At 37.3% G+C, this 12,673-nt stretch overlaps 1 protein-coding gene across 2 annotated transcripts; it reads right to left on the reverse strand.

Annotated features, from left to right (window-relative positions):
- Positions 1 to 8,294: 8,294 nt before the first annotated feature.
- LOC101714944 (transmembrane emp24 domain-containing protein 5) lies at positions 8,295 to 9,108 on the reverse strand. 2 transcript variants are annotated; one of them, XM_087188568.1, is made up of 2 exons: positions 8,822 to 9,108; positions 8,295 to 8,637 (listed from the first exon to the last, which is right to left on the reverse strand). In XM_087188568.1, exons 1-2 carry the CDS (start codon positions 9,106 to 9,108, stop codon positions 8,607 to 8,609), a joined length of 318 nt encoding a protein of 105 aa, XP_087044694.1. In that variant the 3' UTR covers positions 8,295 to 8,606. The 2 variants fall into 2 exon arrangements, with proteins under 2 accessions (XP_087044694.1, XP_021110514.1); XM_021254855.2 differs by having other exon boundaries at positions 8,374 to 9,108.
- Between the last annotated feature and the right edge of the window lie 3,565 nt (positions 9,109 to 12,673).

Consider the following 12,673-nt stretch of genomic DNA (forward strand, 5'->3'; position numbering starts at 1 on the left):
TACATCCCCGGCCCTATATTTTAAATTTTTATGCTTTATCTTTGTCAATTGTTTAGGCCTTGTCTCTTATAATCCATTGTCTTTTCTTAAAGTGATGGTAAATTTAAGTTGAGAACATGGGAAGATATGTCCCATGAAAGAAAATGACATTTTATGCTTTATTCCTGTTTTGTATATGTTGCATTTGGACTTAGTTGCTGAATTTACTAGCATTCCTTGTTTGAACTGTTTAACTTGTTAGACAATAGTGCTAGGAAGAGTAACGTTAGAGGGCTCCTAGTGGACTTTGATATAAAATTCTGTAAAATTAGGGTTTTTAAATGAAATCTAGTTTATATTTAAGAAATATACACGCTTATTAATAAATCATGGGGGGCCAGGGATTTAGCTCAGTGGTTCTGCCACCTGCCTCAAAAGTGCAAGGTCCTGAGTTCTATCCCCGGTATCAAAAAAATAAAAATTAAATAAATAAATAAATCATGAGACCCCATCCATGAGTTAAAAGACAATATGTTGGTGGCCATTCTTAAGACTTGGAGGACAGGTTTCACTGGGATATTCTGGCTCGATCCTTCTCTGTACTCTAGAGAAAATGTTGAGCCTGTTCTGCCTCAGTTTCCTTCCTGGTCTGATCTTCCATTGGTGAGGAGCCAATTTTAGCTTTTGAGATTCCCCATTCTTATCTTTCTAGGCTGAGAGTGATGACTTGGGAGCAAGTTGTCCCAGTAACTCACCACAAGCATGAGAAGAAAAGACTTCCTTTTGCTAATCTTTCCAATCTTTCCCTGCCATCTTGTTTCCCTTTAAAAAAAAAAAAAAAGACATGTAAGATTAAGAAAGAGAAGCATTAAAGTGTCCAAAACTTTTCTTCCTATGCCATAACCAAAAATCTTTAAGTTGAGCCCATAGAACATGAGCATTTGGGCTGGGGATTTAGCTCAGTGGTGCCACTGCCTGCCCTGCAAGTGCAAGGACCCCAGTTCAATCCCCAGTACCAGAGAGAAAGGAAGGAAGGAAGGAAGGAAGGAAGGAAGGAAGGAAGGAAGGAAGGAAGGAAGGAAGGAAGGAAGGAAAGAAAGAAAGAAAAGAAAGAAAAGAAAATGAGCATTTACTAATGCTAAAGACAGGAAAGTTGTAGGGGAGAATCCCCAATCTCCTGGCTCTCTCTCCCCTCCTAGGTCTGGTTTTCATCATTTATGTGTGTAGGGGAGGGAAAATACTTCTGCTAATAGGTTGTGGACTTTGAAACTTTTATTGTAAATTTGTAAAATACTATGTAATGATTTTTTTGGGTTATAGACAGCTTAGGCTTTTATCTATACAGTGGATCTTTGACTTACAAACTCAATTTATTCCCGAGGACTGGTTGTAACTCAAGTTGGTCCACTGCCTTCAAAGTCTCTCTCCTGTACAATTTTAGGCCACATTTTTTTCCAGGTAGATCTCAGTGGCCTGAGAGAGACATTAGCCCAGGATTTCTCAGTTAACCCTACATGGGAAAGGATGTTGTATTATTCCTTCCAGAACTCTTTAAGGGTTAAATCTGAATCTGAGACCATCTGGAGCCACAAGTGGCCAGCATTTGAGTCATAACTTGAGACTTTGGTCATAAGTTAAAACTAAAATTTCCATCATAACCCAAGTTGTTCATACATCAAGCCAGTCATAAGGGTCCACTCAAGGGTCCACTGTACCTTTTTCTCTCTGTTAGTAAGTTAAAAACTTCCCCTAAGCTTTCCTCCAACTCATCAGGAGTTAACTTTGGAACCACCCTGTAGCCAGACCACCCCTCCCTCCAGGAAGTCAGGCTGAGGCAACTTGCAACAACTGTTTGCCTTCATGGAGGAAATAGTAATCAGCTAGTGACTTGCACTTGTGCTTCATTAAGAGTAAGAAAGGGACTTTAGCCAGAGATTTAGCTCAGCCTAAGAATGACAAGAACCAAGCCCTCCGGTTATTTAAATTGTCAACTATTTATCGAGAGAAAGATGAGAACCTCTCTACCTTCTTAGATCATTTACAAGAGCCTTTGATGAAACATGCATCTCTAGCTCCTGATTCAATGGAAGAACAGACTATTCTTAAAGATAGATTTATTACCCAGTCAGCCCCAGATATTAGAAAAAAGGCTACAAAAGATAGCTTTTGCTCCAAATAGCTCACTCCACACTTTAGTAAAAATTGCCTCCTCAATATTTTACAATTGAGTCCCAGAGGTAGCCAAGGGGAGAAAACAAAAGAGATTTTTTTTTAAGTGGCTGCTTTAATCTCGGCCTTAAAATGAACAGACCCTAAGTCTGATTCTCGGGACCCCAAAAAGAGCTCAATGACTACTAACCTCACCTGCTACCACTTCAAAAAAAAGCAGGCCACCTTAAGAGGGACTGCCAGGAGAGGACCCCTAAGCCATGCCCTGAGGGCAAAGGTGGCCACTGGAAGTCTAACTACCAGTCCAGCAAGAATAAAGGACCCAGGGCCAGGGATTTAGCTCAGTGGTTCCACCACCTGCCTCACAAGTGCAAGGTCCTGAGTTCGATCCCCAGTACCAAAAAAAAAGAAAAGACTAAAGGACCCAAGGGCACTCTCTGCCTTCTCCCTATGGCCAAGCTATCAGCTTCACGGAGGAGCCCCAGCCATCATACCTCAGCAAATGAAGTCACTGGAAAAGAGATAACTCCCTATTTCTCACAACCCTTGGACTATAACTAGGATGGTTTTCTTTTTACACACTCCTTTTAATTATGCCTAAAAGTCCAGTTCCCCTCCTGAGGAGAAAAAGTTTATCTTGTTTAAATACAGTAGTTGGCCGGGGATTTAGCTCAGTGGTTCCGACTGCTGCCTCACAGACACAAGGTCCTGAATTTGATCCCTGGTACAAAAAAAAAAAAAAAAAAAATTGGGGCTGGGGATTTAGCTCAGTGATTCCGCTGCCTACCTCGTAAGCACAAGGACTGGAGTTCGATCCCCAGTACCAAAAAAAACAGTAGTTTTCCCAAGTCCTAGTCTTGCAATATGTAGATAATATATTGCTACGTGCCCCTTCAAAAGAGCTCTCTAGCCAAGACACCTGTGCTCTGCTAAATTTTCTAAGCAGAGAGAGGTTATAAGGTTTCTAGATTTAAGACACAACTTTACAGCCTTCAGATAGAATACTTGGGCCATATCATATCTAAGGGAACCAGAAGGCTGGGGGAAGAGAAAATTAAACCAATACTTTCCTTCCTGCGGCCCAAGACTCTAAAATAGCTAAAGGGATTCCTAGGAATTACAGGCTTCTGTCGCTTTTGAATAACAAGATATGGGAAAATTGTGCAAACCCTCTATCAGCTTACAAAAAAGCCCAAAAGGCAGATACCCATAGTTTAACCTGGAAACCTGATTCCCAAAAATACATTCCAGAAGCTTAAACAAGTGCTTCTAAGTGCCCCAGCACTGAGCCTACCAGCAGGACACTGTTTCAGTTGTATGTTGATAAAAGGCAGGACACAGCTTTAGGAGTGCTTATGCAAGACCAGGGACCTGCTCAACAGCCTGTAGGATATTTGAGCCATAAATTAGATAGTATAGCAAAGGGATGGCCTGTGTGTCTTAGAGCTACGGCTACAGTAGCTTTCCTGGTACCAGAGAAGTGTATTACAGGTATCTGAGGATGCATATTTTCAGAGTGGATTTAAATAGAGCCTAGCCAGCACTGCTACAGAGGAAAGTTACCTAGGTGACTAATACAGAATGTTCCCAAAATGTCCCAAAGACCTTTTTAGCTCTTTGGATAGTCCGAGATTTCTTCTAGACTATCACCTGTCTCTATGTGTCCCTGCGGGTGATAGATCTCTTTAGCAGGCTCAGATTTTAGAACCTTTTGATTCAGCATCATTTATTAGAAAGTAAGCCCTAAACAATACAGTTATAATACTTTCATTTTTCTCTCCCACTCTCTTTCAAGAAGCAAAAAAAGACCCATTCAGGTTCTTTGATTATTAGTTTAATTTTCTGTTTGACAACACAGTTGGAGTCAACCATAGCTTTTGCCTCTGAAAGCATGTTTTGCTAAAGATTAGAGGTCCACTCTGGGAAAGCTCTTGATCTTAATTGTCTTTCTGTACCTGAAATCGTTAGGATTTAGTTCTTGTGCCATACTTAAAGTCACTCTTCTATCCTTTCTCCACTGCCCTGCCCCTGAGTAGTAACACAGTTTTCAACAGTGTTTGGTCCAAGGCAATTCTCTCCTCTGTGGCTGCTAGATTTCAGGACTAAGTTTCCTGAATGGTGAGTTTCCCCTCCCTGGAATCCTTCCAAAATGAAACTGACCTTCACTTAACTCTGGGCCATATTCAAAAACTGGTCTAGATTTAATCCTAAAACTCTCAAAGAATAAATGTAAAAGTTTTGTTCCAAGTTTATCTGCCTTTCAATCTTAGGCAGAATTAGAGATTGAATCCTATTACTTTCTTCTCCCCTCAAAATTATGGTGCTGATGGGTTTCTGTAGCACAAGGCAGATTGACTGATTTTTATAACATAGCTAAGTTCATTGATAGAACAAAACCTTCTTAGGAAACTTTATGAGTTAACACTTTTAAACAAAACAGGTATTAAAGAATAGGCACAGGCCCAATCCCCAGAGAACTGCCTCTCTCATAATTTCTCTCAAGGATATCTTGCTAGGCCAGCCACTAGTCTCTGTGCTAATTGAGGCTCTAAAAAGAAAGGCCTATAGCTAAGTACGGTCCAAGGATTGCAGGAAAAATGGAAAAAAACTGTCAGAGGTAGACATCTGCAGCAGGGTAGATTAGAGCCTTAGCAGGCCTTCTTCCCCCACTTAGTAGAATACATTCTTAGCTCCAAAGAGTGTCACTTACTCTCTTTCAACACCCAAACCTGGCCTATGCATCCACCCCTAGAAATAGTTAAAATTACCTTTTAACAGTTTCCCCCCCTACAGGGATCAGTTACATGTGGCTATCAAAACAGCAGTTTTAGCTATCAACAACTATGGCTATCAAAACAACAAGGAAAAGCCTATGTAGCTAGATATCCCAATCAGATAAACCATCAGATTAGGGCCCATCTTAAAAACTGTCTTTGCTTTCACAAGTGTAAAGGTTTTTATTCCTCCTGATTCTTTTTTTTTCTTTTTCTTTCATAGTAATTTTTATTATATATACTCAGCTCAGTACCCATAGCCTTGCTCATGTAAGACGGCTGTTCACAAGTATAAACAATGGATATCACTGTATATTATACATCAGATGAAACATCATTCACTACCTGCTGAATTAATTTCTTTTAAAACTTCAATATATAGCCCATGGACCCAAATTTGATCCCCAGTACCAAAAAAAACTTCAATATATAATTTTATAATCAGATACTTGATTACGGTCAATTTTAAGCCACCATAATATTCAAGAAGGGTTGTATACTTAAATTTAAATTTGTAACTTATTTCAATGCTATTTTCAAACATTACTTTTTTGTTTGTTTTTGTTTTTGGGCTACCAGGGATCGAACTCAGGACTTTGCACTTGTGAGGCAGGCACAGCACTACTGAGCTAAATCCCCAGCCCTTCAAACACTACTTTCTATATGTTCACATTTACATGAAAGAAAACATCAATGATCCAAATGCAAATCAGAACTCTAGGCCTTAGAGTTGTAGTATTTTAAGATAATTGAATAATTAGAAAGCCACTACAAATCAGCTGTTAAGTGATGAATAGCCTCCTTCATTTTAGAATAACTTTAAAAAACATATAAAGTAGATAATATACCTTTAAAATAGTAAAGATTTTTTACCTTTGCTTACAAATTTTACTATTTTTTGGGTTAATACAGATAGCATGCTACTTAATCTCACTCTTTTCACTTTGTGTCTACAAAAAATAAAACTGTCCTTAATCTTCCTAAAGTCTTTGTTTTGCAAATAAAGACATTATTACTCTTATATGGTAAGAAGTTACTGAATCAGTTTTAAAGTCAGTGACAAAAATCACATATTATGGTAAAAGATGATGTAACAAATTCAGTGTTAGATAAGGAATCAGCACAGTACAGCAGACATATATATATATATATATATATGGTAGAATATATATATATGAGGTAGAATATATATATATGAGGTAGAATATATATATATATATGAGGTAGAATTCTTAATCACAATTTTATAGAAAAGATGCAGTAGTTTGTATCTGTACCCTGCTTTATTAGTTATGGTACAACAAGTTTGCTTATGAATTTAACAGAAAGGGCAAAAGGGAGGTCTCTCCATAAGCAGTGATCTTACTGTCTCTTGTTTTCCGTGTGTTACAGGGACTTCTAGCAACCCAAAGCATTTTCTTGGCCAATTACGGTAACTGCTCATATACAATATTAATCTCATTTTTAAACAGACTCTAGGGAAGTAGAAATTTACATTTTTCTCCCAAGGACCTTAAGGAAGAGACAAATGTCTCTCTCTGTACCACTCTGAGCATAAATTACAAATGATATCACATTTCTCTGGATATCATTATTGCTCTTCAAGATCTCCATCAATATACAGGTGGGTTCTATACCCAAATTTTTTTTTTGGTACCAGAGATCAAACTCAGAACTTTGAGCTTGTGAGGCAGGCTGCAGCACCACTGAGCTAAATCCCTGGCCCTATACCCAAATTTTTAATTTGATTGTTTCTAACTCACAGTGCGTATTATAAATGGATATAACTTTAAAATTATTTCATTCATGATGAAGTTAAATTACTGTTTCTTTAAGATTCTAAAGATTGCAGTAAACTAGGGTTGCAGAGAGTTTCATGTGTACATGGCTTATTTCCATGTTAGGTGTTTATAATTTGAGTCTCTGTTTCTAATCTTTCAATGCCAATAAATTGATCAGAAAGATCATTTTATGGAAGTTATATTTATACCCAAGGCTAAACTTTATAGTGGGGCTTACATGTCATAAATGGTTCCTGAATAGTTATAAAAGATATTTCAAAATGGTAATTATAGAAAATAAAGTCAAATACAGTATTTTTTTGGTTAACTGGAAATTCCTCTTACGATTTATTTTAGGATTGGGAGGTAATAATGAGGATATCAGATTGCAGATTTTTATAGTTCTACTTAAGTAAACTTTATTTTGTTTGTTTTTTTGTTTGTTTATTTGTTTGGTACTGGAGATAGAACTCTGGACCTTGCACTTTCGAGGCAGGTGGTGAAACCACTGAGCTAAATCCCCGGCCCTAAGTAAACTTTATTTTGTTTTGTTTTGTTTTGTTTTGTTTTGTAAACTTTATTTTGAATCAGCTGTTCTCCTTTACCTCAATTCTCTTTGTATCTAATAATTTTGAGAACTCAGAAAAAAAAAGATTTATTTGCACTAGGTCTAGATCCTTTGAGCAGAATTTCCTTCACAACTGCTGGTAATGTGTTATCAAAGTCAGTAATCATGTTAAAACGTGCATAACGCTTTTGAAAGATAATATAAAAACAAATTTATTTTATCTCATATTTAATTTTAAAATACTATACTTTAGCTATTGTGGATGAGTTTCTTTACAATGATACTTTGGTTTTTTTTTTGTACCGGGGATCGAACTGAGGTCCTTGCACTTGCAAGGCAGGCTGCAGAACCACTGAGCTAAATCCCCGGCCACTACTTTAGCTATTGTGACTGAATGCATCCTTATGGAAATTGAGCAACCTTTATTTATATATCCTCAATTCAGAAAACTTTTAATTATATATTTTCATTTCAAAAAGAAAACTTGTCCTAATTTGATGAGAAAGTATGCCTTTGAAGTTTGAAGAATTAAGAAAATATCAGCTTTTGGGAATGTAGGCTAAGGACATGAAATAAATACTCTTTGCTAATATTTCACATTGAAATATATTTGGTATCAAAAATCTCAAAAATGTTATTTTATTTCAAAGGTATCTATCTTTTGGAAGAGGTACATATGTAAATAGAAAAAAGTTGATATATTTAATCCATAATTACATAGTTCTGTTGATTTATAACTTGATATATCAAAAATTTCTACAATTAATTTGTAATTGCCACCATTACAAAGAAGTATCTGAGTAAAAGCAGATTGTATGGCATTGCATTTAGGCCCAGTGTTAATTCATTTAATTCACAAGTGATATTTATAAAATGTTTTCAAACTTAGACAAATGCAGTTATTAATATGGATTAATTCAATTAAACTTAACATTTTATAAAATATTCCTGTTATACATTTAAATATAACTGGATCAATAAAGTAACTTGCGCAGAAAGTATAGACTTTTACAGTAAAATTATACTTGTTTTACACTTACTGAGGATGCCTGAAAACATTTTAGAAAAGACTAATGGTCTTGACTATTAACAGTAACAACTTATTGCATTTTTTCTGCCTTTTTTTCAATTTTGTTAAGTAGTTGGGGGTTAAGTTCTACTTTTCCTTTACTTCAAATAGACTCTTCAGCATATAAACTTGAATGACTAACACCACCACCATGACAACTAAATTAACCATAAACCAGAAATTGATTCTATCAAAGTTGTTTTCTTGTATGTTTCAATCACGAGCTTCAAATGCTCTAAGTAGAGTTTGTATATGAACACTGTTGCTTACTCTGGACTTGATGCTGTTGATGGATTCCAGGATGTTGTCCAGTTTCATCTCCAACATATCTGTACCAGTAATATATTTCTTCCAGTCTTCTTGTTCTTGTGCCTGTTCTCCCATATTATCCAGGATTAATTCAAAGAAAATTACTTTCTCAGAAATGGTGCTGAATGTACTGTCAAAGCAGAACATGTAATCACCAACTTCAGTTTCTACAGTGTGAACTCCATCTGATTTTCTTTGTTCAAAAACTAAAGTTTTGCCTTCTGGGGAGGCAAGATGGAAATCAATATCTAATCCTGCTCCATTTAAAACTTGGTACTCGATCTCCAGGGAGGCCTTCAGTGGCATGGGCTGGTAGAAACACTCCTTCTGGCCGGCTGGAAGGGTAAAGGTAAAGTTGCTGTCTAAGGAAGACATGAAGCCAGCTGCCCCCGGCAGCAGCCTTAGGGGCAAAGTGACCAGGAGGAACAAGGGGAAGGGCAGCCAGATTTTGCCACCCATCCTAGCTAGGGAAATATTGGGCTGAAGGCCGTGTGGAGATGTGGGACACTGAAGCTTCAGATCCACTTATCCTCCCTGAACTCCTTGCATATCCTCCTGATTCTTATTATAAGAGATCTGTGTTAATTGACCCACAAAGAGTTCTGACTAGTCTTATTTGTAGTTACAAACTATAAAAAGTTTATTATAATTTGACTTGGCTAAATACATCTGACTGGGCTCTGGTTTTATGAACAAATTGTCTTATGTGTGTTTGCCCATCTGTCTGTCCAATCTGTCTGTCCAATCTGTCTTATAGCTGTTTTGTTTAAGCTCAACAGGTTTTTTTTCTTTTCATCTTTTTTGGATTTTTAAAATATTTGTCTATATCTTAAGTTAGCTTACAGATTAAGTGCCATTAGAGTGAAAGATGCACTTCCCCTCCAGGTTGCCAGCTGATCAAAATGATGTCAAGATAGGTTTTATGAATGCAATGCATATTGTTGTTTGTGTACAATAACTTGGGATTATTTCATTAGTCAAGAATAATGTGTTAATTGTTATGATCTGGTTCTCATAGGACATCTAAAAAATTTTGTTAAAATAATTAAATGGGGATCCTTAGGCTTATAGGAACTGCTGGACAAGATTCCCCTTGGTGAATAAAGGAGTAGCTGCCTGGTAATATTTTGTTCCAGTCTTTGTTCACAAAGGGGACCCCAATAGTTTCCATAGCCTTATGGGAGACACACCCCAGCAAACATTGCTAAACATATTATTGTGATATGTTTACACTGATCATCATCAAAAGGTTAAGTTCTCTGCAGGAAAAACAATAAGGTTTTATTAAAAAATGCTGTTGGTACAAAATTAAATTAAAAAGGGCAAAGTTTTCATATAGCTATGATACTCATTTTTGCTAATTTCATGGTGTACTAAATGTATTCATGCCTTCAGGGTATACAGGTCTTCTAAGATATAAATCAGAATTGTTTATGGTGATAACCTTTTTTATACTCAGATATCTGTCTTTCTCTTGTGTTCCAGCTACTTATGGTATGAGGTAAATGTCAAACCAACATGAGACTCCCAGTCAAATGATAGTTTTTTAAACTTATGTGATGTATATGTTATATATGTGTCACTACACTTAGACATGCTCAGGTACTAAACAGTCCAGACAATATCACACACTAAAATTAGAAGCTAAACATCATAAGCTTCTAAGGTACATTTATAGGCCAGTATGTTCTTCTTAGATGACATCCTATTAAAGGATAACAAGTTAGGTGAGAGTTTCTTATGTCATTTAATATCTTGTGATCAGATGGAGATGTTTGACTAAAATGGCTACTTTATACTAAGATGAACATTTAAATGTGTTGCAAAGATAATGTCATCATGATTGTCATGCTAAAATATTATATGTGGCTATTGATCTTAAGTTTTCTGTATAAAACTATTAAACTTTGTTAACATTCTGTAGGGATTCAACTACTAAAACAACCATAGCTGATAAGCAATAATAGTCTTCTGGCTGTGTTTTATATTTCAAGGAGTTTAATATCCAGATAAAATTATAATAGTTAAGCTCACTGTCCCCACTGCAATACTAATGTCACTGATCTTTTCTGAGTGTTCAAGTTGTTGAACTAGAACTAGAACTAGAAAGGTAACTGGGCTAAGAGGACAGCCAATATTTTGTCCCGGGTCCCCTAAATCAGCGAGGACCCAGGACATGAGGGAATCTTTTCTACAGGATCCACAACCTCCCTAACAGGGACATTGCTGGACCCCAGAAGACAAGAATCAACAGGTGTAAAGGATGCCAAAGGTGGATCATCAAGATGGAAAAGTCTCCCATGCTTTCACAGAAGGCAACATGGTCAAGCAAGACTGACCCATCCTGACAGCTGACACTGACAGAGGAACTAAGAGGCTCTACACATGGTTCCAAAGTAATGCCTGAGGAGACTTAACTGAACATGATAGACAGCAAGAGGTTAATTTTGATTGACACAGGTCTCACTTTCACTTGATCTTAAACACCCAGTAGAAAAGTATAACTGGTTTCCCGCTATACTGGTAGCTGACCACTGGGATGAGTCATTAAGAAAAAAAATTACAGTAGAATCTATAAAAGCTCAACAAGAATCTTTATATTTCTTAGCTAAAATTGTCCTTCAAAACCACCAAACTCTCCATCTTCTTACCACTAAAAACTAGAGAGACTTATGACAAAAATATCAGACTTATAGATAACCTCCATCAGTAAAGGGTTCTAAGACCCAGTGCATTACAATCACTATTCCAGTCCCTTAAAAACAGTTTATAGATGTGGCTCTTTCCCCAACTTGCTTTTCCATTCTAGGGCTCATGTTTTAATTATACATGCTCTAATTTCTTGGAAAATTTGTTTAGCCTTGCCTAGAGGCTGCCAAATTCCATGCAGATGGAACCAACAACAAATATGCTATACTCCTTTTACTGGGATCCACCAGATCAGCCTTATACAGAAAGTTCATAACTGCTAAACTACAGCATGACTTTTAACTGAGGCCCATTAGCTTAACTCTCTGGAGAGGGTGCCTGACTGCGGTCTTCCCTACATTGACTCTTCTCAACTCAAAGCAGTTAGATGGAAATTATGCCCTTTCTCTCCTAACTGCAGTTAGGGGTAGTTCTTCAGAGCTGGGAGTATTATAGACAGTTAAGTTAGTTAGAAAATATTATAAGGCAGTTAGACAGGGCCTGGACCCTCAGCACAGAAGACAACTGTGGCAGGAGGCACATTCACTGAAGGCCAAGATTCAAGAAAAAGAGGAACTGCTATGCCCACATACTTTTTCTAGGAATGAACAGCAGTGATTGATGTTCTAAATAGGCATCAATCACCTTGGGTGGGGTCCAAAACCTCCCTAGCCCATTCCTTCCCAGAAAATCCTTTTTCATTTCATGTATATTTGCCATGTGACTTGCTTCCCGATTTGACTCTCATTTAATCAATATTACCTAAGTGACTATACTTGTTGTAGTCTTATTGGTTGACCAGTTTCATCCCACCTCATACCCACCTTGTGATATCTTATTAGTTGACTATAGTTTTGTCCCACTGTGAACCTACCTCATTTCATGGCTTTCCTCAATAAAACACCCTTGAGAAATGGAGTCTGTGGTGTCAGGCCTGGCCTAAACAAATGGGACAAAGCAAACAGGCTGCTTTCAGCAAACAGCAACATCTAAATAAATAGGACAAATGGACTCAAAACAAGTGTACAACCCCTGTGGTGCTGAGAAGTCCCGTGATTGTCTACATACCTGTGCAGACTGTCCTTGGATTCAATCATAAACATTTCACCCCAAATTACTTTGCCCCTTCAATACCCATATATGCCTAATTCCTTCCCCCCAGTTAGCTGCTAATATCTCTCTCCTAGTGTTAGCCCATCTACTCATAGATGAAATCTCTCCCAACTAGCTGCTGCTGTTTCTCTCTCCCAATGTCAGTCCATCCTACATGGATGTAATAAACTTGGCTTTTTCCAGCTAGCTGCTAGAATCTCCCTGACTTTAGTCCCAATCCACT

Source organism: Heterocephalus glaber, unplaced genomic scaffold (genome assembly GCF_053883595.1).
Source record: "Heterocephalus glaber isolate CG9 unplaced genomic scaffold, H.glaber_assembly_v1.0 deba00001532, whole genome shotgun sequence".
In the NCBI taxonomy this organism is placed as follows: Eukaryota; Metazoa; Chordata; class Mammalia; order Rodentia; family Bathyergidae; genus Heterocephalus; species Heterocephalus glaber.